Here is a 27,671-nt window from a genome sequence, read left to right as displayed (position 1 = left end):
CCTTAATCAAATTCATTGTATTGTATTTCTTTATGCGGCTCTATGGGAATTATTTATATCTTTGAATAGGCACGAAATGTCGTCATTATATAAAGCTAGACAAATATTTGGAGAAGCCAAGCTAATCAGCAATGCGAGTGGTGACTGCCATACAATGAATACTATCTAAAAAATATAATATAATATAAACAAGTCACAATAATATTTAATATGGGGTATATTTATAATATTTTAACCCTTTTACCCCGCTGAGGCCCGAATAATAAACTCAAAGAAGCACTCAAGCTGTGGTTGAGGTAATCCCCCCAAATATTTTCGGGCAGGGTCAGGGCTTATGTAAGACCCTACCCTCTGGGCAATCTTCTTTCTTTCTTTCTTGGAAGCCTAACTGTGACGACAAGTTCATTCAGGCACAACAACTGAAAGGCGAACAACAGCCATAATATTAGATAATTTTCGTATGACAGTTAACAAAGGGTCAAAAATGTGACTCGTATGGTAACAATGCAGAGAGCGGTAAGAAAAAACCTGTGGCGGATTTAACCATTGGCTACCGATAATCGACGATCGATCTATTTAACTTTGGAGTCAAGTGCAAAATTCGGTTTTCAAACGGTGACCAGAGGGGAGGGTTAAATAAGTCCAAACATTAACGACGAAATGAACCATAAAAAAGGTGTTAAATAATTTCATTTCGTCGTAATTGTTGTAACCAGTTGTTAATCCCCACCCCTTTTATGTTTTCCCCTTTTCGCTTTGCTTATTTATGGGCTTTACGCCTGATTTTTGTTAATTTTCAACCCACTCCAAGAGTTTGAGGGGCAGGGCAAGGGGAGGTGGAAGGGGAAGGGAACAGGTGAGACCACACATTTCATTTCACATTTTTTTTATTAAAGTGCAACAGCAGCAGCGACATTCACTTTTATTACTTTCTTACTTTTGTTTTTGATTTTTGACCCACGTCTCGGGTTCATGTTTTGCATGCGGTAATATTTGCTGATGCTTTATCATTAATTGATAAATTTAACTATATGTACATCCATTTATTCATTTAACGTTTTTTAAAGTAATTTTCATTCTTGGTATCTTCATAACTAAGGGAACAAGCAAACTTGCAAGGTTTGCCTTATATTTCTTCATGTTTTATGACTTTTGTGTATGCATTTTAATATCTACAATGATTTCATTAAATTAAAAAGTTTACTAGAACTAGAACTAGTTCTAGATTTATTCATTCTTTAAGAAAATGTTTGATCTCAACTTCTTAACTTAAATATAGTTAGTTATTCCTTAATATTCGATGCAAACTAACCTGATCAGTTCTAACTTTCTTGATTGAGCACCTTAATTGACCTTCTTAAATAATGGAGATGTACTCGAACAACTCCTCTTCGTCCTCTGTAATCCTGTGATCTCCCTGCGAGTCCCCCAGGTCAGGAAACGCATCCGCGTCCTCCTCCTGCAACCACTCCACATCCGCAGGATAGTCAGCTTTCTGGCCCAGATCCCTCGCAGCGGGTCTCTGAGCAAGGGCCGGACTAAACTGGGGCTTTTGTCGAACAATCGGGTCGTTCAGATGACCAGTCTCTGAACTATGTCGAATCAACTGATTGCGACGCATATAGTCTGCTCCACAGACGCAGCAGGCGTACGCCTTACAAATACTATGGACGAAGAGGTGAACATCCCGGTTTTCGGCGCGTCCGAAGAGCTTGCCACAAATGGGACAACCGTAGTTCTTCTCAGAGCCATGGGAAGCCAAGTGCTTCCGGTAGTTTACGGGGTGGCTGAAACTGGCGCTGCAGGTGTCGCAAACGAAGTTCCGCTCCTTGCGGTGCACCGACTTCACGTGCTGATCCCGCTCCCGCTTCTGCTGGAAACGCCGCTCGCAGCCCGGTTCTGGGCAGGAGTGCAGGTACTCCTTCCTGTGGGTGTTCCTCACATGACAGTCCCGGTTGCTGCGCTGCACAAAGCGGGCGGGACATTCCGGACACGGATAGATCCGCTCGCTGTTGTGGGCATTCATGTGGTCCACAAGGGCGTTGCGCCTCTGGAAGACTTTTCCACAGACCTCGCAGGTCAGCTCCGAAGTGGACTTCGCCTGTCCACTTTTATGCCGGTGTACGGGGCGATGGGCGGCCAGTTCCCTCTTGCTAAAGAACACCTCCGGGCAGTGTCTGCAGATGAAGGAAGCGAGTCCTGCGGGAGATAGTACGGGTTTTATAATGATCTTAATGGGGGGAGTTATATTACCGCCTAGGCAGTTCGGGTTCTTCAGATTCCGCTCCTCGAGCTCTTGTTCTTCCCGTTCCAAGGCCAACTCCTCGTCGTAGAGCTCCGGTCTAAGTAGCATGTGTGCCTCATCCTCCTCATCGGCCTCTTCTTCCTTGACAAGGAAGCTTTGGAACCGGCTAACATCGTGTTCCATCGTATTCCGTTCCATTTACTCTTAATATTTCACGAATGATCGTGGAAAACACCAAGGCAAGGCCAAGTGTGTACTTCCCAGCGCAAACTGTGGGTTCAGGTTCGGATCTGATCTTGTCTTGGGATCCCTCACAAATGCAACAGCCGTATATCAATTGACTTTACAAATGCCACCCACAAGTTAATATAAATTAACTTAAGTTGTTTACTTTAGTCCAGATAGAGATGGACACAACTCCGATAGCCAACTATCGAATACTCCGATTTTTGGAGAGGATAATTAAGACTCACCCCAATCTATCGATAATTAGCAAAGACTAGAACCATATATCTACTGTTGAACGTTGAACTGTTGATAAACCAACGACTGTTATCGAATTTGAATTTTTTCCGATAAAGATTCGGTAAGGGCAAATGAGACGCTTGGTGCTTTATGTATTTTAATCAATTGTTATGCAATTTATTTATACGCTATGTAAATATAATTTGTTCACAACTGTTATATAATTATTTCCATTTTTCTGTTTTCTTTTCTTTTAATTTTTTTGTTTTGTTTTGATTTTAAAGCGGATGCTTTCAACAATTGTTTCGATTCCGATTCGACCGATCTGCACTCTATATAATTCACACATTCTGGATGATTTTGCGCGAGAGGCTCGTTTTGCTCGTACTTAGCTTCTGTTCTTGTATAATTGCAATTCGGTTTAGCTACGTCTACTGGGTGTCGTTTTTAAATTTTACTCTTGCCTCGATCGTACTTGAGTTTCTTGTTTGCTTTAGAAATGTTAACAAATTTACAGACTTTTATTGTTATTACAATAATTATGTATTTATATATGTATATATTAGTTGGTTTATTTATATATGTATAGATGCATTATATAATATGCACTGAAATGTGTCAACAGGATTGGGGACTCGTTACGCGATTCGCTGCGGGATTTGTGGGCGGGAAATGGGAAATGGCAGTTAAGAGGGGAAAACCAGAAATATCGTCTTGTCTTAACCTTACGTAAAAACTGATTTTTCTAAAATTCGTCTTACTTTCTCGTTTACTATATAAGATTGGAATACGTGGCTGCTTGCTCTCCTTTTACCCACTCTAATATCATTTTAATAGATGGTGTGTGTTGCGTCAGTTAAAGTACGAAAAAGTGCGCTAGTTTCCCTTCTTTCAATGGCTAAAACGTGGAAACACTTTCTTTGTCTTTTTCGGTATTACACACGTTTCGTGTTTAATTGCGTTTGATTTAATGTTATTTAATAATTTCCGTTTGTTTTAGAATTTAAGTACTATAAGTAAATACCTGCCTGCCTGCCTTCCTGCAATCTTTTTGGTATTCTCCCTTCGATTCGTTATCCTCCGCCTTGTCTTCGGACTTTAAAATCTATTTTGGCCTTATCGCTTAGTCGAGTCTACGCTACACTACACTACATACGAAACATTGAAACGTTTTGCTTTTCAAATTTCGAATTAAAAAAAAAACGTTTAAAATAATTGCAAACATCGCACGCACACACAAACAGTCACACAGACAATACTACTTAGTTCATAGAATTAAATAGATCGGTCGTATATATATACAGGACAGGAGAACAGGACCTGTAACAGCTTTTCTTTATATCTTAGAGTGCTCTAACATTTCATCAACTAACTTTTCCCCTCGAGTGTTAACTTTGGCTAATACATATATTTTCCTGTGCAAACTACAATGGAAATGTGGGCGGGGTGGAATGTTCAGAGCGAGACAGCGAGATAGACAGAACAAGAGAGCGAAAGAGACGGAGGATTGGCGAGTGTGTGTTGTGTGTGCGTTTTGCAATTTTTCAACATAGTTGAATTGTTTTTACTCCTCGTTTTATTTGCATCTGCACAGCAGAGAGAATAAATGTGAATTATTACTTGTAGCTTGCTTTATTTCCCTCACTTGCAGTTTTCAATTTCAATGCTTGTGTGCCCAGCTGTGGTCAAAATAATAGTGTGGCCTTAGTGCAACAGGATGCGAGTTAGGTTTGATAAAACTATTTATCTATTAGGTCATCTAAAATTGGGCCGTTTGAATGGGTTTTTTCAATATATAAACAAAATAAAATATAGTGCTATAATATCTAAACCATAACCCTCAAATTCATTTGCAAAACATAAATAAAATTATAAATTACATAATTTACATTTTATTAAATTTTTCGAATTTCTAATGGCACTACAATTATTTTGCCCACAACTGGTTCCATGTACGCTTGTTGTGTGTCTTGTATTTTGTGTAGTATAATTATGTTAATTTTTATAAAATGTGTTTGTGTGTGTTTGCCTCTGTGCCAACAACTTTTGTGAGTTGTTCTTTTATTTTGTGTTTGATGGTTTGTCTGCTTTCTGTGTTTTGGGTAATTGCAATTCGTTAAATATGTATATTTATATATATTCATGTATATATTACTTGTATATAAAAAGAGCATTTCGTTTAATTTAACGCCTAACGAGGGTTCCATCATTTTTGTCTCCTTTTAAATGCAGTTATTGACCTGAACATTGTTTGTGGTTGTTGTCGATTAATTAATATTCCTTATGCTTGCTCTATAATAAGTATGTATGTATTTAATGTATGTTTATGTATATGTATATATGTTTCCTTGTTTATCATTTTGCTTTGCTGAATTCTTTTTTAAAATAGTTGAACAACTTGGTATGGCTTCTTTTCGATTTCGATTTAATCTTTCCTTTTTCATATTGCTTGAGTTAAGAATTTCTCATTTTCTTGTTTAAAATGTTGAACTTTAAATTTATATCATGTTTTGTTTTGTGAAATGTTTTTCGCTTAAGTTGTTTCTTGTGTTTTGTTGTCTTGTGCTTTGTTGTTGTTGGTGCTGGTTTTTCTTAGTTTGTTTGTTTTTCCTTTAGATTTCTGACGTCACAAAAATTTTACGTACGTGTCGCTGTGGTTGTTGTTGTTGGTTCTCGCAACGGATTCTCAAACAAAAAAAAAACGGCGTAAATCGCTTTTGCAAAAAAAAACTCTTAATAAATAAACAAAAACACACACACTTCTGAAAATTAAAATTTCCGTTGACAACGAAAAAGCGAGACACAAAGTCGAAATTCGATCCTCAGGAATATTGAAACTGAAACTGCTTTCGTTCAAGGGCTCCTAGTGATCGTTCGCCAACTGTCTCTTCGCTTTTCCCCCGTTTTAGGTCATATTTTTTGGGTTCGAGGCTTACAATCTTTCGTAAATAAATAGCTTTGCGCTTAGAACTAAATTTCACTTAACTTAGGCTTTTAAAATATACACGTATGAATAGTGGTCACAAAAAAGTATTCGTTATGGTTAACCGCAGTTATCTACTATATATATAACAATAGGCAACAACACAGAGCAGAGAACTGTTGTGGGTTTGATGTATACGGCTGATATGCACAGCAGCGGTCAAAATAATTGCACCATGGAAGTTAAAATCTATAAAATATATTTAAAATATCTAAAAAAAAAAATCATTAAAAACGGGATTTTAAATATTGCTTGTGATAAATGGCATAAAAATAATGCTAAATGTCTCGATATTGCATATTTTCCTACCAAACAAAAAAGGTTTGGGATCTACAAGGTATCATTATTTTGACCGCTACCCTGGATATTTCAGCACCTTTTAAGCAGCTTTCGCAGTTTGAATCAATCAGAAGAGGTCGGTTTTTACAATATATGTATATATATATATTCGTAAATATATACACGTGTGTGTGTGTTCGTTTCTTTGCTGGTGTGCGTGTCCGCACGCGTGTAAAAGAGACAGGTCGCTTCTAGACAGGGACAGGGACAGAGATAGAGATAGAGATAGAGTACACGCGACTTAAGCTAAACATAAAAACAGGCTGGGGTCTCCGAATTCCTATGCTCCAACACGATAGTGCCGCTCCTTTGCTCACTTCTCCTAGATAATTCCTCAATTCCTGGGGGTTCACCTCCTTGTAATCGCTGTAGAATCCGCCACGTTCGCTTTCCATTTACCCCTCAACGCGTCCGCCGCCTGGAGCTGCCGTTTCTGCTGTCCTGGCGCGGATTGGACAATTCTTATGACGTCTCTAAAAATCATACCTTAAAGGTCTTCTCACGGCGCTCCCGCTGTTGCTGCTGTTGCTGTTGTTGCTGCTGATCCCGCTGATGGTGATCCCGCTGGTGGCTGCTGCTCCTGTGGCCGGTTCCATTGGCCGGCTGAAGCATGGAACTCATGGAGCCGGCACTGCAGAGCGCCGTGGAGTTTACCTCCTCGCAGGCGTAGCTGGCAATGCGGTGATCGCTACGCGACCGCTCGCGATCGTGGCTGCGGTGGTGATCCTGGCTGACAGGTCCTGCTGCTGCCCCTCCACCTCCTCCATTTCTTTTGCTTGGAGCCGCCTGCTGCTGCGACCTCCGGTTGCCTAAACGCTTCAGTTCGTAATCCCTGGCATCGGCGACATCAAAAGTGGCTGCTCTTTGCTGACTTTGCTTGCCATGCTTCGATCCAGAGCTAGTAGTTGCTCCTCCTCCGGTTACGCCTCCTCCCGCCTGCATTTCGAAGGCCTGCGGATAGTACTCATCGTACTCGTGCTCTTCGCACAGATTGGCATTGCAGGGTGCCTGCTGCTCCCGCTCGAGGTTTCGCTCCCTCTCCCGCTGGCGATGCTTCTTGGGTGGCAGGGGGACAGGCGCCTGATTCTGCGATTGCGTCTGGTTTTGGTTGTGGCTCTGAGTTTGTGTGGCCGCCGCCGCGTGCAGCGATGTGGATGAGGCGCCTCGACGCACCACATCCACACCGCCGCCGCAGCAGGCGCACTCCTACAACTCCGTCACCGAATACAGATCGCTGTGGTTGGTAATGGCAGCTCCTCCCCCGGTGGCTCCAGCGCTGCCAGCTGCCCCTCGTTCTCCGCGCTTTAAGGATCTGTAGAACAAGGCCTGTTGTTGCTGCTGCTGTTGCTCCAGCAGCAACTGTTGCTGCTGTTTCGAGGAGAAGTTGTTGTTGTGCTGCCTTTGGTAGAAGGCCTGTTGCTGCTGCTGATGGTAGCTGCTGTCGTAGGAGTGTTGCTTCTTTATGTTGCTGCTGGTTATCAGGTGGCTGGGATACTGTTGCTGTTGATCTATATAGCTGCGGGCATTGTCCAAGGTCTCTGCTCGCCGCGGACGCTCCCGTTCCCGCTCCCTATCTCGCTCCTGCTGCTGTTGTTGCTGCTGCTGCTGTTGTTGTCGTAGGCTAGCCGACTTTGGCGGCAAGGTCTGCATATGATTGGCATTGCTGCTGTCGACGGTTCCACCTCGATTGCTATTTTTATGTCGGTTTTTGGGCGGCAACGTCGGCGGCTGTTGCGGCGAGGAAATGGCCACCGGTTGCAACTTCTGGGTTTGGGGACGCTGCAGCGAGCGGTACTGCCCCAAACTGGCGGCGCAAAGCGGCTGAGCGGAGATCTTCGACTGTTGCTGATTGGTGGGAATCTCGGGGAGTGGCTGGTTAACAATGGAGGCAGGATTTAGGGATCGCTGCTGCACACGCGGTGCGGCTGTGGGCAACACCTCACTGCTCTCGATGCTGTAAACAGCTGAGGCGGGTAGTATATGGGTGGTGGGTGGATGCAACTCCCTCTGTTGCTGCTGTTGCTGCTGCAGCTCCCGCTCCCTCTGCTGCTGAAGGGCCAGCAACTGCTGTTGCTGCTGCTGCTGCAGGGCCAACAGCTGCTGTTGTTGCTGCTGCTCCTTGGCATACGAGCTGCCCACGCCCGTGGTGCCTGGAATTTCCGTAAACGTATTGACTATCTTTGGTTTGGGCGGAGGCGGAGGCGCCGGTTGCGGCGGAGCAGGAGGCACCATCTGCTGCTGTTGCTGCTGCTGTTGTTGTTGTTGTTGGAGTTGCAGCTGCTGCTGGTGGAGTTGCTGTTGTTGTTGCTGCTGCTGCTGCAGCTGCTGTTGTTGCTGCTGCAACTGTTGTTGCTGCTGCTGCTGTTGCTGGAGGAGGAACTCCTGTGGAATGCAGTCCGGCTGCTGGCAGTAATCCTTCGAGACGGTGGCTATCGATGGCGTTTTGGCGCTCCTCAAGTTCGGCGAATGGACAGCTGGGGCCGCGGCGGACGACGGCGCGGCATTGACGGCGGATACACCCTTAAGCGAGCCACCGTAGCGACCCACATGCCGCAAGGTGGCACACTTATTGGTCGTGCCGGCGACGGACATGATGTTGAGATTATTATTCTGACCCCTGACCGCCTTGGGACCAATGCTTATGTACTTGGGATCAAAGCGATTGAAGCTGTTGTTGGTCACATCCCGGGGATCGCGATCGTCCGTCAGGTCGCCGTCCAGTCCGTTGCCCGTGGAGCGGCAAATGCCCGCATTGGAGGTCTGGACAGAGAGCACCGAGCGGATGGAACTGCCCGTGGAGCGCGGCAAGGTGGCCGATGCAAAGATGTTCTTCAGCGTGCTCTGGCTCTGACTCTGACTCTGGTTCTGATTGATGAGGCTGCTCTGCTGCTGCTGCTGCTGGAGCTGCAAGTGCTGCTGCTGTGCTGTGTTGCTGCTACTGCCTGCAAGGGAGCTGCAGGCAAGCGAATCTCAGTAGAAGTCGTTCGACTCGAGCGTCTTACACTGCTTGCTGAGTGTCGCGTACTTTCCGTTGTTGGGTCCTGGCAGATAAGTCGCCGATTGCTGGTGGTGCGATGGAAGGCGGCCCAGCGTGTGGTGGCCTGACCTGGAAAACATAGTGCTGGGATTAGTGAAGAGCCCATCTTAGTTGGAATAGGGGTGATTTAGTTAGCCTTTCTACCGGATGAACCCGAGGATTGCTCAGAGAGTGGTGTTAAACAAGAATTTTTGGGTGAAAGCTGTGAGAAAACTCTAAAATGCAAGTTCTAAATCGCTTGAATGTTAGTCTAATAGCTCAGGGAAAATTTCTATCTTTAGTCAAAGTAGATATATTTCCTTAGGTAACAAAATAAAAAAAATCTCTTAGTTGATATATTTTTGAAATGACTTGAATTCAGTGAACTAATTTTCCCGATTTTTATCTGTACGGATGGTTAGTAAGGCATGTGTGGGTTTTAGTTTTTTGGTTACAGTGGGGTCTGTGCTGGTTGTCTTGTGTTCATTTGTAGTGGGTTTCATTGTCGGTGTTTGCATGCAGGTGCAGCACAACGAAATGAGCAAAGAAACAACTAAATAAATTTTAAAAAAATTAAACAAAAATCACAACGATAAACAAACATGTCCAAAAAAGCCTCAACTAGAAGCATTAACTAACAAAAATTATAGTCGATCAAATCGAATATGAAGGAACCCGCTACTCAGAATATGGTTTTTTGTTAATAACATAGAAAATGAAGGACAACTTTGAAGTAACGTTGCTTGATTTTTGATTTTAACACTAAACTATTCAAAATTATTATAGTAACGTAAATGGGATTAATATATAACCATATTCAAAATATTTTGTGAATTTAAGGTTCAATATTCTAAAATACAAAAAGGTTGATTTAAACTTTCCAATCGTGAGCAGCGAGTTCCAAAAAGAAACAAATACAAACGAGTGTGGGACAAGGATTCGGGTATGGGGCGTTTTGGGGAGTTCAACAAATAAAATGAAATCAAAGATCATGCCTTGTGCCATGCACCAAATCGTAGCCGGGCGGCGGCGACGGCGATCGCTGACCGCTGCTGGCCACGCCCACCGCCGCTGCCACCGCCCCCGCCGCGGAGTTAGTTCTATGCTGTGTGTTGTTGCTGTAGTGGCTGTTGCTGTGGTTGTAGTGGTGGGGGTTGCTGTACAGGTTGTTGTGGTGTTGGTGGCTGTTGTTGTAATCGGTGGTGCCGTTGTTGTGGTTGTTGTAAGTGGCGGTGGATGAAGTGTGGCTTGATTGAGATGAAGGTGATGCCAACCCTTGTCTCAGGCCGGCAGTTCCATTGCGATAGTGTCCGACGCCGTTGTGTCCATTGGCGCCTCCGTGGCCTCCTCCGGCCCCTCCGCCGCCTCCAGATCCCGGCAGGTTGCCCGATCCGCCGCCCATGCCGCCCGCCGCAGCCTGCTGATGGTGCAGCAGCGTCCTGTTGATCGTCCCAGTGTTTGGTGGTGCGGTGGGCGAGATGCTGGCGCTCGGCGCATTCGAGGCGGGGAACAGCGGCGCCGTCTCCGATTTGTCGGCGTCCAGCATTGGCCTTCAAATAAAAATGAAATGAGTCTCTAGATCGGAAGAAGACACCACACAATTCGTACCGTTTGGTCAGGTAGATCCAGGCGTGCGAGTCGGCGTACACCAGGATGGTCAGCAGGAAGGAGGTGAGCAGGCCAGCCACCATCATCAGACTGAGACCCAACAGCCCGCCGCCGCAGAGTCCGCGGAGCGCCTCCTCGTAGTGCATGTCGATGGCCCGCCGGTCCAGAGTGGCCGATAGCGTCGTCAGGTTGCGCAGCGTGGTCTCCAGATCATTGTCCATGGCGTTCAGGGTGCGCTGGATGTCGATGTGCGGATAGGTGTCCTGGCTCATCCTGCAGGAGAGGCAATGAAAGGGGACTTAATAAGCTAATTGCAGTGGAACTTTTGAAATAAGATGATTTTAATTGGTTTTATAAAAATGTTTGATAGGATTTTGCTTAAATGATGGTTTATACTTTGTATATATGCTCCATTCAGAATGAATAGAGCGATTAATAACGTGGTATGAAATCTATAATCTCCAACAACACACTCTTTCCTTCGAAATAATAAATTTTTATTGGGTTTATAAACATTTAAGTGATACGCTTTCTGCAATAAAGCTTTTTATGATGCACTTTTTTGTTTCTGCACTTTTCGGAATGCACCGATCGATACACACATAGTTTTCACTATAAAAACAAAGTGTTGACTGTGTTCCAAGAATTCGAGCAAACAAACTCTTAAAATAAACTTTCTGCCAGCTATTTTCCCCCATTGATTTCTATTTCCGCTAAAGAATTCTGAAGCAATCCATCACACCGCTTCCACTCACCGCTGCATTTGCTCCACACTTTCCCTGGCGCGATCCACCAAATCCCGGGATTCGTTAAGGCGCAGAATAAACCGATTGCGCGGCGTGCCGCAATTCAGGAAGTCAACATATGGACTCCGCTGGGGATGGGCAGATTGGGAGAACAGCAATTAGTATTGGCGTGTTAGGGGGGACACCTCGGGAACATTTAACTCACCATGCCCACCTGACGGCACATGTAGTCATGCGGTCGCATACAGAAATCCCCGGCAGCCACACTGGAGGCCAGGTAAACGCCAGCCAGCAGCCAGCAGATGATGATGCAGAACAGCCCCGAAACGCTGAAGAAGATCAAGGTGCACCTGGATCGCCGGGCCACGCCAATCACCAGAACCGTACAGAGTAGTAGGAGCACCGTGAGGAAGGCCAGAGTAGCTGGCCAACGAATGGATTCGTAGAACTCGCCGCGCTAAAAGAGATTGAAGGGTTAGTTGCGGGTATTCACCAGCTAGAGAGACCGCAACTCACCTGCAGCAATCCCATCAGCGAGGTATCGTTCTCTGTGCCCTTGGCCTTCATGAAGTAGTGGACCATGCTGTCCAGCGAGGCCACTGCCCGCGAGGTGTTCTCCGTGACCAGGCGCGAAGTCTCGATGAGCAGCATGACCACCGTCTGGTTGTACTGCGGCTTCTCCACCAGCTGCTCCACCTTGTGTCCGGCCATCCGCGTCTCCAAGTCGTGCTTGATGCTCTCCGTCTAAAAGTTGGAAAATGGATCATTGGGAAAGGTTAGCAAAGTGAAGTCAACGCAATATTCGTGTCTAAAAAAATCAAATCTTTGGCATTTATCTAGAAGTAGATGGGGACAGTAGTAATGCCTACCAGGATTTATACAATATATATATGTCAACTTGAACGTTTGTACTAAACGAGTAAGTAGATAGGGACAGTAGTAAATTCTTTCTATATCACCCTAAACATTTTTGATGAACTCAGTAAATAGACATGGGGACTAAACATATTTGTGAGTTGTCTAGTTCAAGTAGATAGGGACAGTAGTAATGTATATCAAAACTTATAATCTATGCTATTTTCAGCAACCATTTGAAATGAATAAATGGAAAGGAAAAGTACCAAATGATACCTAAATGAATATGAATATTTACGAATTATACTTCTTAATTGATTAACGATTTTATATTTAATAAATTCTAAGAAAATGTTGAGAGTATGTTTCATTTTCGATTTGCACATGCAACTCCAGTTCGACCCCCGAAAAGGAAAAAGAAGCAGTTCAAAAGTTAATGACCAAATAAAAGGGGATGATGGGGGGGTGAAGGAAGTTCCCCCTTCACTTCACGTCGTCCTTTTCCTTGCCCCCTTCAGTCTAGAACAAAGCACGCCAAAAGGAAAAGGAAAAATAGTTTCTATCGTAATACTTTTGCTTCCGCAGTTGGTTTGGGGCTGGGTCAGGTTTTTGGGGTAAGGGTGGTTACTCCTCGGGTTCAAGGGATTGCTTCACACACGCACATTGCCGGCCACGCCCCCTCCGTTCGCAGACCCCCCTCCCCCCTTCGGCCTCCGTCCTTTGTGCCAGGGATAATTAATAGCGTTTTACTCAGGAGTCGAGCAATGCCAGCCATCTGTTTGCCCCTCTTTCTCTGGGAAGATCCCATCTACGTCGTCGTCGTCGTCGTCGTAGTCTACCTTTGATGCTGCTGGCTGACTCACCTCCCTAGCCATGCCCCATTTCACCCAATCCCCCAGCACCGACCCCTTAACCTTTTGGCTTATCGGCTCGTTTGCCCCGCCCACTCTCTGTCTGTGTGTGCTGACAAAGTTTATGAATAGCACAAGCACAAGGAAAAGCAAGAGCTTTGGCCAGGACAGGAGGACAGGAGGACACTTCCCCTAGTCCCTATTCCACCTCCCAGTCTGCCCCATTACCCATCAGACCCTCCTTTCCCACGTGGCCACGTAACTGTCAACACAGCAGCCAGCTTTTAGGTTGATTATAATGAACAAGGAGTCGAGCCGAATGGGAGGCTGCCGCGCACGAAATAGGAATACGGGAATATGGGCTGAATGGGAATAGCAGGAGCACCAGTTTATGGAAGCCAAGAACTAGGCAAGCTTTTAATGGAGTGGAGGGGCACTGGGTAACTAAGCCCAGTAAAGATCCCACTTCAGACTTCACTCGCGCACCAAGAAAGTTTGGAAAGCCTAAAGAAGCTCATAGGAAAACCAATCTTTTTACATAAAAGCGAGAAATATCTCCTAAGCATTCAGCATTATTGCAGTTCGCTGATTAAACTTGGTATCTTAATTAGTTAATATAAATAAATATATATATTAACCAAATGACACAAGTCAGCTCTTCTGTGACTTTTGAATGAATGAACAAGACCTACCTGTCGTTTCAGGGTGAACACCAGACCCTCAACGTTCTTTCCGGATCCAAAGGCCTGCAACAGGCCATTATGGAAGTCATCGTTGCCGTACAAGCCTGCAAATGGAACGAGATGGGAAACAGAGATGTTAGCCAGGGATGGTATCAGTTAGAGATAACAGGGAGATTAGGGTGACATTGTGACAATAATGATAGAGATAGGGTATTTCTAGGTCACAGAGATCTCGGGAATCTCAGGGATCAGAGATCAGCAAGACCATTGCGGGGCAGGTCAGTGATGTAACGCGAGCCGCGACACACATTTCGCATTTCTGATTCAATTAAGAGGTCTGTGCGCAGCTCCGCGGCTAATTAAATTATTATTTCATCGTTTGTCGGCCGCCGCCGACGTCGTCGGATGACTCATGGTCCTCCAGCTTAGGCTCCACTTCTTTGCCGCGACTTTGCATACGTGACTAGCCGCTGTGCTCCGCTTCATTGGCGATAAGTCGCGTTTTGGCTAATTGCCAATTGCCTTCCGACAACCAACAACCAACAACCGACCACCGCCAACACGCGATGCAGTCGCATGGGGATGTATATAAACGTGCCTTGGCAAATGCAACTGGGACTTCCAATTCGATCCGTTGCAGCGGTTCAACGCCCTACTCCATGGCGAATCGGGAAACCAGGACTCGGTACTCAGAACTCGCTAGGTACTTACCTAATCCGATGGCAGCGCAGGTCATCAACGTGATGATGACCAGGGAGCAGCTCTGGCACCGCTGGGCGCTCGGCTTCCTTAGGCGACGATCGCAACACCTGGTCAACAGGTAGAGCAGCAGGCCGAGCAGCGAGATGATCAGTAGACCGGCTGGAATGGACGCCAGGATGCCCAGACTCTGTGAAATATTGAGATAGGACTGTGATTAGATAATGGTCGAAGAATAAATAGTATAATAGCTTCAGTCGGAGAAACAATTTGCAATAAGACTTGCTTTGAACATTTGATATCTATGTATATAAAGCCATCCACTCCAAACTAAGTATCGACGCACAGCGAAATCCCCTCAAACAAGACTAGTTAAAATATCAACTGTATGTATATACTATACAGCAGCTTATTTCAACAAAAAAATCACTACTCCTTGATAACTGCCATATTTGGGCAATTAATTGCAGCATATATGTATACATACAATTCCGTGTGACAATATTGCAATGGAAATTACCATTGCATCAGAACTGTTTGTTTAAATTTCAATTAAATTTATTTGATTGATATTGACATTGATTGTTGATTGCGAGACCATGGGGCTGAATTCGATTAAATTATTAGTTTCATTAGTGAGGGTGAAATCTCGTGTGAGTGCATATTTCAAGATAAGCGAAATAAGAGTAGCCCAAATATGACCCTTGTAATTGATTGGCAGATATGTATTAAACCTTTCCTGTCAAGTGAATCGACATACTCAACCGAATTCTTTTAATCTGACAGTCAACAGAGTGAATTTAAATGCAGGGAATATCAATAACAAAAAATATTTGGTTGAATAGATAAAACGCCATAAAAACCACTTCAACTCTGCTTTGTGGCATTTGAAAGCCTCTGGATTGATTCAAACCAACATAGTCCTGGCAAATTCCCTTAATTAAAAACTATGTACATATGCCCGTTGGTAGTTCGCCTGTTGACAGACACTCTTGTAACTCTATGTATATACAAATCAGTTTCAGTGAAGACCACATTCACAAGGCTCTTGGCTCTTGGCTCTTTGCGCTGGACATTGGCGAAACTTTTAATTGAATAACTTGCAACTCGATGCCTTTGCTGTTGGCACTGCAATTTGTTGTTAGTTGGCTTCATGGCCGAGTGTCCTCAGTAAAGATAATTTCTTTTTGCTTCGGCTCCGTGTCCGAAATGAAATTCAATTGAATTGGCCTGGCCAATGTGGAAAGACACAGGACCCGACCCTTCTTGCCAACTTTTCGACCGAAAAGTGCCTTGGCTCGGCGGCGGTAATTTCATTATCTGTCATTAAAAAAACACGTTATGTACTGTGTGCCTCGAATTACCAGGCCAGGATATTGGATATTCCTGGATATATGGCACGGAGAATGATCCCCCACTAGGCACACTCGATTCGATGAATGGCAAATGAGTCAGACCACTTGAGACGTCCATTCCAGTCGAGTTGAGTAGAGTCGAGTTCCAGTTTTGGTTTCACGATTTCAGACTTCATTCAGTGGCTAAATGGGGATACTTCAGGGGCCTCAAGTGGGGCGATAAAAATTAAAGAGCAAGTGCACAAATCCCATTCAAAGACTCCAAGTAGTTTCATTTTAATGCAAGCTTTGAGAGTTCTAAGTTTTAGTAGTCTTTTCTTGGGTTCTCAAATTAGAACCGCTTCATTAAATAAACTTTGATGCAAGGCCTTTTTATTTCCGACAATATCTTCTTGATATGAACCCCAATCAAAGTAACCTTTTCAACTTTTTACAGCCATTCAAGGCGCTTCCTTCACCCGGATCCCCAAGGAAAGCTGAATAATCAATGTAACCATCACATAACACCCATAATTGAACTAGTTCGAGGCAATTTGCAGCAATTCCCAGCTGTCTATCAGCGTTCAATCGGAATCGGAATTGGAACCGACACCGGACACACCAGCCATACATCCACATGGACGTGGCACATCCTCTCAGGGGCACTCCTCGCCTCGCCTCTCCTCTCCTCTGACTCGTATTTATTATTTATTGCACTTGTGCCATGTAAATAATCATTAAAACTAGTTACAGTTGCCGTCTTTGTTGTAGTCTTTGTGCCCCGACACACTTACTTGTCCTCGCAGTTGAATGACACTTGAGAAAAAGCACCGCCCACCCCCTTTGCACCACCTTCCTCTTGCATTACACGCAGAAAAAAGGGTGGCCGGTCGGTCATTACAGGTAATTATTCCATCACATCGATTAAAATGAATTCTTAAACCATGTGTCAGTTTTGATAGTATTAATACAAATTATAAAAAATGTTATATTAATCCTCAGTTGTATTCAACGGGCCTTGCATTTTTGTTCTGTATATTCGAGCCCCTCTAGCTTTTGCCCACTCTTTCCGTTTTCCTGGGCATGCAATCTACAAAATGAAGCGAAAATGCTCCTTCTAACAAGCGAAAAACTACCCCCGATCCCAGAGCCAGCCCCATTTAACCCCACTTTTCAACTTTCAACCCTCCCTTGGGGGCACCCTTCGCCAATGCGGCGCTAAAAATGGCAAAAATTACGCGCTGCCTCCGATGCTGTTCAAATTGAATTAAATCAAAGCAAATTGCCAACAACAAATAACCTTGAAGCTCTTCAAGTACCCCCTCTGTAAACCCGGTCCCCACATCCTCCATTTAATTGAGTATTTCCCTAGTATTTGTGAGTGTGTCTCCATGGGAAGTGTGAAAACTAACGCGAAAGAGGTGGAAAATCGAGGGAGTTACGGGGGGATTTGACAGGGGGCTAATTGGAAACTATAGCACGACAGATCCCCATGTATATACGTACATCGTACATGTATTCGTGTGTAAATATAACCGGGATGCAAACATCGCAACAATTAACACCAGGAAGAGCAAGAGCAAACATATGAAATATGTCAGCGATGAAGGATTTAATATAAACAGCTAGAGCTTAAGGCAACCTCAAAGTAATCAACACTTTTAAAAGGTTTCAGGCCCGATATTAAAAATTCCCCAAAGAGCTTTAATGTAAACAGTCGTGGGGCTCAGGGTCAACGGGACTACAAAAATTGTATCTGTTTGAAAAGGTTCCAAGAACTTCAGAAAAAAACCTAAAGCAAATAAAATATTATTACCATGAATGAATCAATAAAGAAGGGATATGATTCAGAGAACTGCAAAGACAGTTGTCTGGTGACCATATCTCAAATAGCTTGCAGGGCAAAGTATGTTAATGATAAGATCCGATGAGAACATACAAATGACTCAAAAGAATGGCAAGCCGCTTTAGTTTTTTCTTGGATTGAATCTATAAATATTTTGGAAATTTCAGAAGTATCAAAATAACATTTACATTGGATAATTTTCTTTTTTTTAATGATTTCAAATGTAATTTTATCATCAGCTTTTCTTTCTGAACGGATTATTTAGTTTATATGCATTAATTTTTATATCAAAGCGAATTTTATTGTACACAATAGTGATTATTGGAAAATGATCTAGGAAATCGAAAAAATACATATGTTGTTATATTTATCTCTTTGTCTTCCCTGGCTGTGATCGAGTTTTCTCTTTGCGTGGGTGGGACTAGTTCAAGTCTCCCCACCCCTCGTAGAATGTTTGATGGTGGTAAAACAAGTTTTCCAATCCAATCCCAACTCCACTCCGCCCAACATCCTGCCCCCCCTGCTACCCACAGAAAGTGGCCCTCAGCCAGAGAAGACAACAGTTATAATAAATGCATAAATATGAAGCGATTTTGTTGGGAAGCCCAGCGGGTAGATAGGGTCGTTTCCGCTTTGTCACTTCGTTATGGTTCCTACGCGCCCTTCCCTTTCTTTCTTTCTCTCCATTTCCACATGCATCGCCCATTTGCAATACCACAATACCAGATTGGAAAGAAAAACATCTGGAGGCGATAAGAAAGGGCCGTCGGGGCATATAAACCCAAGATTGCGGGAGGACCAGTCAAGGTTAGCCTTGTTTTAGAGATAAGAAAAGTGCAATTGGTCCCTGGTTACGAGCGTTCCAATAGGTTTTTACAAAAAAGCAAAAACGACCTCTGAAATCGACGTAGTTTGGTTTGGTTTCAAAAAATACACTTTCGAATATTATTAAATTTTTAGAAATTTAAATTTAATAATAATTTAAAAATACAAAATGTTATACTTTGACCACGATTTTCTTAAAACTCTGATGTGATGGAAAGTTTCTAAGTTTGCGGTCGTAATCTTAGGTATAATTCTTTCCGAGCATTTACTCCGGGTCTATTTAGGTTTTTGATTTAAGACTTTCAAGCCGTATTCCCTGCATTTGAATAATCCACTAAAAAGAGTTTTTATACCCGTTACTCGTAGAGTAAAAGGGTATACTAGATTCGTCGGAAAGTATGTAACAGGCAGAAGGAAGCGTTTCCGACCCCATAAAGTATATATATTCTTGATCAGGATCACTAGCCGAGTCGATCTAGCCATGTCCGTCTGTCCGTCTGTCCGGATGAACGCTGAGATCTCGGAAACTATGAGAGCTAGGCTATTGAGATTTGGCGAGCAGATTCCTGAGCTTCTTACGCAGCGCAAGTTTGTTTCAGTAGAGTGCCACGCCCACTCTAACGCCCACAAACCGCCCAAAACTGTGGCTCCTACAGTTTTGATGTTAGATAGAAAATTTTAACTGAAATGTATTAGTCTTGTCCATACCTATCGATTGACTCAAAAAAAATTTTTCTACGCCCACTCTAACGCCCACAAACCTCCCAAGAAAAAAAGCTATGACGTCAGAGCCAGACAGTGCGAAATGTTTTTACGCGTGTATGTGTGTGTATGTAAATAGTTGCCGGCCGAACTTAGCGGCAAAGAGAAAAGCACTGCCGGCGCTCAGAGAGAGCAAAGTGCGCGGCTAACTTATTCTATTGAACAATGAATTTGTCACGCCTACCCTAACGCACACAACGCTTAAATCTGTCTTCCGCCGGTAGGTGGCGCATTTAAATCTCGCTTTGCTGCTTGCATATCTCCATTTCCCTTTGGTCGCTTAAGCTGAGTAACGGGTATCTGATAGTCGAGGTACTCGACTATAGCGTTCTCCCTTGTTTTCTCTGTAGTTAACAGCACATTTTTTCCCAGTGCAACACAGGAAGCAAGCCCGACACAGACCAAACATAAAACCCAGAACAGAGAATCATGAATGGGAATCGCTTGGAGTTCAGCCTTCTGTGTCTCTCAGTCCCCCCCGACCAAAAACGAAAAATATTGAATAGAGCCCCAGTAATATGAGGGAAGTTTTGATGGCCGGGGAGGAGTGTCCGATGCCGCCGTCGACGTGGCATAATTTCGTATGCTAATGCAGCAGTGTTCCGTGATGAATTTCCAATGTGGAGTGGGGACGGGCAACACGATCGGAGAGCCCCAGTGAAAAATCCAATTACGATCAGCTGAGCACGGGCTCATTAGCACGGATCAAATCTCACCAAAAACTCTTAGGGGGGAACAGTCGCATTCTGACTAATTCATTTAGAGTTCAAGCATCTGGCCTTGTAGTCAAGAAACACGAGAGGCCCACGCAAAACTTTCACACTACAGAATCAAAGCAGAAAAAGAGGGCCCCGTGAGTCCCCGAGCAGAACTCAAAGCCACAAAGGAAAAGATGAAACCGAATCAAGTAGATATCTGTGTTAATGCGGCAAAGGTGGGTGGATATATGTGTGTATAAAACACAGACGGCCAATGAAAGTGTAAACAAAAACCAAGAATTTGAATTGGTTTTTGAACTTAGACTTTTTGTGTCCCCTAACGCGGAGTTAAGCGATTTTTGTAAACTAAACGAAGAAAAGAAATAGAAACTGACTAAGAAATGTTACAAAAATTGTGTCATTTCTGATGTCATCTTGGAACGTAAGTTTTTCATTACCAGTTTCAGATGGAATCACCTCATGATCTCAGCCCTCTTTACTTTAAGAGTAATACAGAGATTTTATATTTTGTATCAGCACTATTGGAATATCAACGGAATGCGTGGGGCAGACTACTTCCAAACCAAATTCCGAGCCCGAAATCGAACTCATTTTGACATGGGTGGTCCCAACTTTTCGATGAATCTTTCGGTCAGCATCTTGAGCTTCTTCGATGGAGAGACAAAGCCAAGCCGGGCCAAAAAGCAAATAAACAGCGGAAGAGAAAGAAGGGCAGAAAGAAGCCACTGCAGTTTTGGGGACACAACCATCCATTTCGGCAGCTCGGAGCCCTGCCAGTTCATCTAAATCCCATCCAGTTCCAAGTGCAGCAACTTTATGACGAGTCGTAAAAGAGGAAGAAAGAAAACAAGCGGAAGATACAGATACAAAACAATCTGAAAAGTGGGCACACACATCTGGCTAATGTGAGGGCAGCTGTCTGTCAGTCAGCCTCGAAGTGGGAATAAGAATCGGAATGGGAATGGGAATCGCAGTCTGAATCTGAATCAGCCTGGTCCTTATTCGGTTCCCTTTTGTTATTCCGACAGCAGACGGAAAACTTTCGGGAGGAGCAGAGAACAGAGGGCTGAAAAGGAGGTGGAGGCGAAGGCGGAGGTCGAGGGACCAGTACCCCGTACCCCACCTCAGCTATGGGAACAGACAGATTGCAGTTGCCATAACCCGCAACGAAAGTCCCAGGCGTCGTGAAAGTGTTGACGCAGGCACAAAAGGTTGACAATCCGCCCGAGATATTCGAAATGCATATACGTATAAGCAATCTGCATAAAATGCAAGCTATATATAGAGCAATCTCTGAACAAAACCCCTCTGAACGGACGGGGCCGTCATGAATACAGTAAAGCAGGAAAGATTAGGAAAGCCTTTTTTCATTTGCAAAATGGAAAAAGTTAAGAGCTTTGGCTAAGCCTCTGCAATTTTCAACATTTTTGTGAAGGTATATGGATAAAGTTAACCGTTGGGGCTTTCCAAACTACTTCCAAGCGTGTTGGTATTTTAAATTGGTCTATTGATAATCATTAAACTGCTTTCAACCACCAGTGGTTGTAAATATAAAGGCCATCCCTCGCACACAAGTGAGGTAAGAGGGATATTTTTAATAGAACAACAATTATAGGATCATAAATAATGGGATAAGACAGTGCTAAAGCGGTTTGAAACCGTATATAGACCTCCGAACTTTGGAACTCCATATGGAGCACAAATCATCTCATCCATTTGAGTTCTCCCATTTCAAGTCCCAGGCCGCGTTTAATTTTAGCCCAATCTACGGATTCATCTGGCCGATGCGGGTCCCTCACCCCACAGTCCCCTCCCAGCCGAGAGGGCACCCGCACTACTATAGATATGTGTATGGGCTCGTATAGAGATGGGGTTGTGCCTGTCTGTTGTCATTGTCCACGTCCGCCACTAGTTGAAGGTTGAATTAATCATCGCCATCGTCAGCGTTATAATCAATGCAGAGAGTGCCGTGCCAGCCCGATTTGAATTGCAGTGGATTGGACGGGATTGGCGGGAACGGGATGTATTCCCGGGTGAATAGATAGCAATGCCTCGATAAAGACGAGCTGGCGATGTTACTGAAGGACTCTCTGCACTCGAGTGTTTATCGCATCCCAACGTAATCCAAAGTGATGTAAGTCCGCCACTCCCCCGTTCCTAATCCTCCGCTTTGCTAGCTAAAGCTAAGAGCTAGACCCCGAGAACCCAAGCCCTGTCCCACCAATTAGCCAACCATAGCGGCCTTACACTCGGAGAAAAAATGTCTGTTAAAAAGCCACATTAAGGAACCATTTATTCAATAAAGACTGATAAGGATTTCTAAACATCCATTTATGATCTATTTTTCTGCCTAGCGATGCAGATCGTACTTCCAAATCCTTTGATATGCTAAAAACATGTTCGAGTATCTGTTGAATGCAAATTTATGGGCTTTTTTTCAAGTGTGTCTTTGACTTTTGCTGACGCGCGTAAAATTACGTCCCAGGTCCGGACCCCTCCTCCAGCTCCTCCTTCGCCCCCACCACCCATGGCAATCGTGGGGAGCTATAGTGCAGCCTGACCTACATCCACGTCCAACTGCAACAACACAAATCCGAAAAAGAAAAACCGAAGCCATAGCTTTGCTGGCTGACCTGAATTTTCGCACGCACACAATTTTCGCGCTGGAAGCCGGCATTTCCCAGCATCAGGGAAATGGGAGAATGGAGAAGAGAAGTCTGCTAATTTTAATCAAATTTTCCCGCTGGGATTTTAGCATTGGTTTCGTGGGTGAGTTCGGGGGAAACCAGAGAAAAGGAGCTCGCAATTTGCATATGTTGATTTGGAAGCCGGTTAAAGGGCGTCCTCCAGCCCCGCCCCTCTTATGAAGATGTATATATAGAGCGGTAGAGATGCGAGGGAGATAAGGACGATGATGATCGGCTGGTTAGGCCGAGAAACAAAGGAATAAGGGAGCCGAAAAGGAAGCCGGAAGTGTGCAGCTGCTGCTCACCCCCTCTACGCTACGTTCCTCTCCCCCACCTCCGCCCCCCTTGCTTTGCCAGAGGCGTCACATGGAGCGCACATGGCAGGACAAAATGGAATCGAAATGGCTGCAAAAGCCACTCTCTCGCAAGAGAGCCAACCAGAGAAGTCGGGTTCTCTCCCACAAGAGAAAGGAGACAAAAATCAGGAGACTGCACGGCGGAACAATGTGGAAATAAAACGACCAGAGGCGGGGCAAAAGAACAAGAGGAAGAGCTGTGGAAATTGAAATTTATCCACGCGTTTTTTTCCGCCTTTGTGCTCCTTTTTGTGTCCCATGCAATTGCAAACGGAACAAACCCCGAGGGCAGGTAAAAAAAAAAACCTGGCCGAAAAGAGACAATACGGAGGGGAAAAGCCCACAGAAGGAAAACAAAAGACACAAAACGCACCGAAATTCCAAAATAGATAGGGTACTGCAACCCAAAACTCGAATCTCAAGTGGAGATGCTCGAGTTCCGCTCAAGTGGTACTTCGGATTGGGATTGGTGTCGGAATAGGAGCCGTTTGGAATGCGCCCATTATGCACAAGTATTGCCCGTAATACACAGACCAACGCCAACCTCTAAGATCTCAGATGGAGGTACTCCAATTTGTTTGCAACTATAAGCAAAAGTGCCTGGGAATGTTTTCAAGTGGCGCTTTCGTTTATTCAATTACGCTCAAATATCTAACCGCATTCTAAATTACATTCGATGCAGTTTTTTCTATATTAATCTTTTCCATTCTTGCAACTTCTATAAAAACCTAACTAAAGGAATACCTCCTTGCATTCACAACTAATATTCTAAACTATGTTGAAAATCCACTAAAATGTTGAAGTCTTTTTAAAAACTATAACTAGAAATGTCATTAGATTGTGGATTACTCTTATATATTAGTTTGGTCCTACTTTAGTTGTCGTATGCTAAGTGTCCTACGCATGACTCATTTAAGGCGCTTCCACTTCCCATTTCCCGCCCTCTCAACCCAAATGGTTTTGCCCTCTTTTTATAGTTTAAGCTTCCGTTATCGGCAGAGGTACTACACGGAAAGGAAAATAAGCAAATCTAAATAAGCTGGGCTCAATAGCCCGAGTTCAAATCCCACCTCTGGAATGTTATGGTTTTTTGCTACTGTTACAGAGGTCCGAGTTCAAGACCCACCTCTGAAATGGTACCTGATTTTGAATAATGAAAAGTTGAAGATGATTTAAAGGGTCCAAAGGACATCCTACATGTTTTTTTTTTTTTTTGGTAAGCTCAAATCCCACCTCTAAAATACCATTTATTTGTATCCTAGAGCATCTGCTACTTATAGTACCATCTCTATTTCAGTTAAATACCCCTTCGAAAGTTTTTTTTTCACATTTTTCAGATGGTATCTGGCTGGGGATAATATCATACATCGAGTTTTCTCTTTGTGTATTGGGAATGGTACTCACCTCGAGGTAAACATCGCTGTCCGGATTGAAGGTGTCGTTAACCCGACGGAATGTGTAATTCACGTGCGGAATCGAGTGCAGGATTTTGACGAGAATGCTCGGCTGTTCCATTTTTGTTGCTTTATGGCTGTTTCAGTTGCTGTTGTTTTTGTTGTTGTTGCTAGTGCAGTTGCAGTTGTAGTTGTGCGGCTGCCTCGAAGAACACACACACATGCACACTCGCGGTTCCACAAAGGAATATGAATCCTCTCTCTATTTTGTTGCTGTTGCTGCTGGGGGGGAGGGTTCTCTTGGTGGGAGTTTCTGTTTCTCTCAGTGTGGTATTGTGTCTGTCAGTGAGCGTGCGTGTGTGTGTGTGTCTGCCAGCGAAGGACGTCGCTGCTTTTGACGTCACAAAACGCCGCCGCTGCAAGCGAGAGAACAAGAACCGTTAGAAAGAGAGCGAGAGGGTGAGTGAGTGTGTGCGGGGGAGAGTCCTATCCTGGCAAAAAAAAACAACGAAAAAACAGCAACAACAACGCATGCTCTCGCTCCCTCTCTCTCTCTCTTCGTTTTTAGCGCGTCCTGTCCGTTGCTCTAAATTTTCACTTTCACTTTTCACACACCCAAAAAAAATATAAGAAAAATCTTGAAATCCAAAAAATGTACACACTTGTAAACACTTGATTTTTATACAAAAAAAACAAAATAATTATAATTTGTTACTTTATTATATACTACTAGCTCGATTAGGTCGCGCGCTTTGCACCCAGCACAAGTTAATCAGTTGTGTATTGCGTGTGTTTGCCAGTTTATTCCTGCAAGCTGAGCCAATTTTTAGTTTACATTATTTCCGTTATCACACCGCGATCGAGGTTTGGCTTATTATATAGCCGAAAGTCGGGCGTTCAGGGCGTAGTTTCATTACCGTTTCGTTTCGAGCCGCGACCCGTTTCGTTTCCGGTACGTTCCGTTTCGCAACCTCCTCCTTGCGTCCTCTCCTTCCACAACTTCAGCCGTCTGAGGTGTTCAAATACTATATCAGAACATCATCCTTATCAACGGGGCTCCCTGCAGCAAGCTAGATATCATCCGAGAATATGATAAATACTTTCTGCCCGGCGACTGCGGAAACCTATGTTTTCGAGTTAAATATTATTCGAGATTCGGTTCGTCTCTTGATGACGACCGACGCGCGGTTGAAAGTGCAATAACAAAGAGAGCAGGGTCCGCGGTTGCTTAAATAGACTTTTCGGGAGAGAGCAGAGAGAGAGAGAGAGAGCAAACAAAGAGAGTGAGGCGAGAGAGAGCGCAGTGGGGTCTATTCAGCTATTTATCCGCCAGATTTAGGGTTTTCCAAGGGACCCGCTAAAAACATCTGTCATTTAGCAGCCTTGGTTTAATCCCGAGTTTGTTTGTGGTCAGCGTGGCAGTGTTGGTACGACCAACAAAGCGATCATCCCTGCGATGATTTAGATCCAAAAAAACAAATCTCAAGTTTATATTTTTAGTAAAAAAAAATATTTTAAGTTGAGCAAAATAAGTATATTTATTTTAGATAAAATTAAGAAATTGAAGTCTTATACCCTGCATATACCCGGTGATTGACTTATTTTAGTTTTCATTTACAACCTCTAAGCCTGTAAATGTTATTATTTACTAGTTTTGTGTTTGAAATAATTTAGGTTCTTGGTAGTGGCTATGTTCTGCTTTTTAAAACCTTTTAAAACTGGCAGCACTGACAATAGACCTGCGCGGCTCTCTCTGCTCAGAGAGAGGATGCGTGGCTTACAAGACGATGACGCCTTCTGGATACCCTGCAAACAACCTAATCTGCATAAATAGTTTGGATTTTCCTTCCTATTTTTAACGCATAACAAAAACATGTGTCGCTGCCTGGAAGGGGTAATATATTAACCTAGGACTGTTAGTCTGTTATTTCAGAAATTGTATCTTTCAGATACGTTGATCCATAGGCCCCACCTTTGGATGGAAGAGTACCCGCTCGTTTGCCTTCTCCTCGACTTTGATAATGGAATGGAGCACAAGCACACAACTCCACAAAGATCAAAGATTGGAGGAGGGGGGAGTAAATGGACGGTTGTAGAAAAGATATAGTCCAAGAAGTAAACAAGAAGAGGGAACAGCCATCGATAACGATAACGATAGCACATCTACTTGCTCCCAACTTCAGAAAAATCCAACTCATAAAGTGCAAATGCAAGCGGGTTTGGGGTTTTCAGCTCTTTCTGCTGATTTTACATTTTTTTTAAATGTGTGCCACTTGTCTTCCTCTTGTCTGTATTTTTATCAAAGTCAAGCAAAACGAGTTTGCCAGTGAGTGGAGGCAAAAACAATGGCGACAGCAACTAACAAGAATAACCACTAAATGGTGGGTTTCAGCGGGGGGTGGTGCATTAGATATACCCAGCTTCATCTGTTTTTCATGTTTTACGTTAGACTTCAGTAACAATAATACTATAAATGAACTGATTAACGAGTAAGAATAATTAACTAGCTTTAGAAATAAAACGTGACTTAAAATATATTCTATATTATAAGAATGCTCTTTAGTTATTAGTAAAATTTATGTAATTTCAACCTTAGGTCGACGTAATTCGAGACTTGAAAAATTCCCCGACTGGCGACGGCGGCGTTGCCCCTTTTTTATCGTCGTGGAAATATGATTATTAATAATAAATATTTATTCAATAGCGGCGTCTTGTGTTTGTTGTTGCTTTTTCGGTTCCTTTTTTGTTGCATTCGATGATAAAAGACAAACACACACATACACACCGACACTCTTATCAATATCCGCACATGTGTGGGGTGTAAATAAAAAACCTGAAGGGTTTAAAATCAATGGAACTCCACTCATTGATGCTTTACTAGACTTGAACTTGTATTAATGTTTAGCATTTGATTTATGTATAAAAACAAATAAACATAAAACTGCATACAGAGAAAAACGCACTCCACTCTCAAACACACACAGGCAAACGGCGGTTTTTATACTCCACACTCTTTTTCGCACCTTTTCTCGAATTCCAAAGCCCTCGAACAGCTCCGTTTCTTTAGTCCCCGATCCACCGCACAAAGTGAGTTGGTTTTACATGTTCATTTAGCAAAAACTTCTGGGCCTTTAAAACGAGAAAACACGGGAAAAAACGCAGTTTTTCTAGAGATGGCACAAGACCCGATAAGTACTCGATGCCGCAATCGAATATTATCCAATGGCAGTTGCAGACCTGGTGTGGTTTGGTTCCCTG

The 27,671-nt window shown here is 43.7% G+C and overlaps 2 protein-coding genes across 2 annotated transcripts; both read right to left on the bottom strand.

The window, feature by feature from the left end:
• Window positions 1–904: 904 nt before the first annotated feature.
• LOC119556562 (gastrula zinc finger protein XlCGF8.2DB) lies at window positions 905–2,648 on the bottom strand. Its single transcript, XM_037868856.1, has 2 exons — window positions 2,254–2,648; window positions 905–2,199 (listed from the first exon to the last, which is right to left on the bottom strand). Exons 1-2 carry the CDS (start codon window positions 2,441–2,443, stop codon window positions 1,358–1,360), a joined length of 1,032 nt encoding a protein of 343 aa, XP_037724784.1. The 5' UTR covers window positions 2,444–2,648; the 3' UTR covers window positions 905–1,357.
• Window positions 2,649–4,326: 1,678 nt separating this feature from the next.
• Window positions 4,327–27,592, bottom strand: LOC119558360. The gene is given in 10 exon segments (XM_037871864.1): window positions 4,327–9,138; window positions 10,044–10,598; window positions 10,657–10,929; window positions 11,412–11,530; window positions 11,608–11,859; window positions 11,919–12,146; window positions 13,801–13,895; window positions 14,503–14,680; window positions 24,424–24,829; window positions 27,437–27,592. Coding segments are annotated over 9 exon segments (4,437 nt in total). The 5' UTR covers window positions 24,535–24,829; window positions 27,437–27,592; the 3' UTR covers window positions 4,327–6,512.
• Window positions 27,593–27,671: the final 79 nt, after the last annotated feature.

This window comes from Drosophila subpulchrella, chromosome X (genome assembly GCF_014743375.2).
Source record: "Drosophila subpulchrella strain 33 F10 #4 breed RU33 chromosome X, RU_Dsub_v1.1 Primary Assembly, whole genome shotgun sequence".
Taxonomy (NCBI): Eukaryota; Metazoa; Arthropoda; class Insecta; order Diptera; family Drosophilidae; genus Drosophila; species Drosophila subpulchrella.
This window is presented reverse-complemented; position numbering and strand designations above follow the sequence as displayed.

Coding starts and splice junctions, on each gene's coding strand:
- LOC119556562 (XM_037868856.1), bottom strand. CDS start 2,443: ATGGAACGGAATACGATGGAACACGATGTTAGCCGGTTCCAAAGCTTC. Junction 2,200..2,253: donor GAACCCGAACTGCCTAGGCG/GTAATATAACTC, acceptor TATCTCCCGCAG/GACTCGCTTCCTTCATCTGC.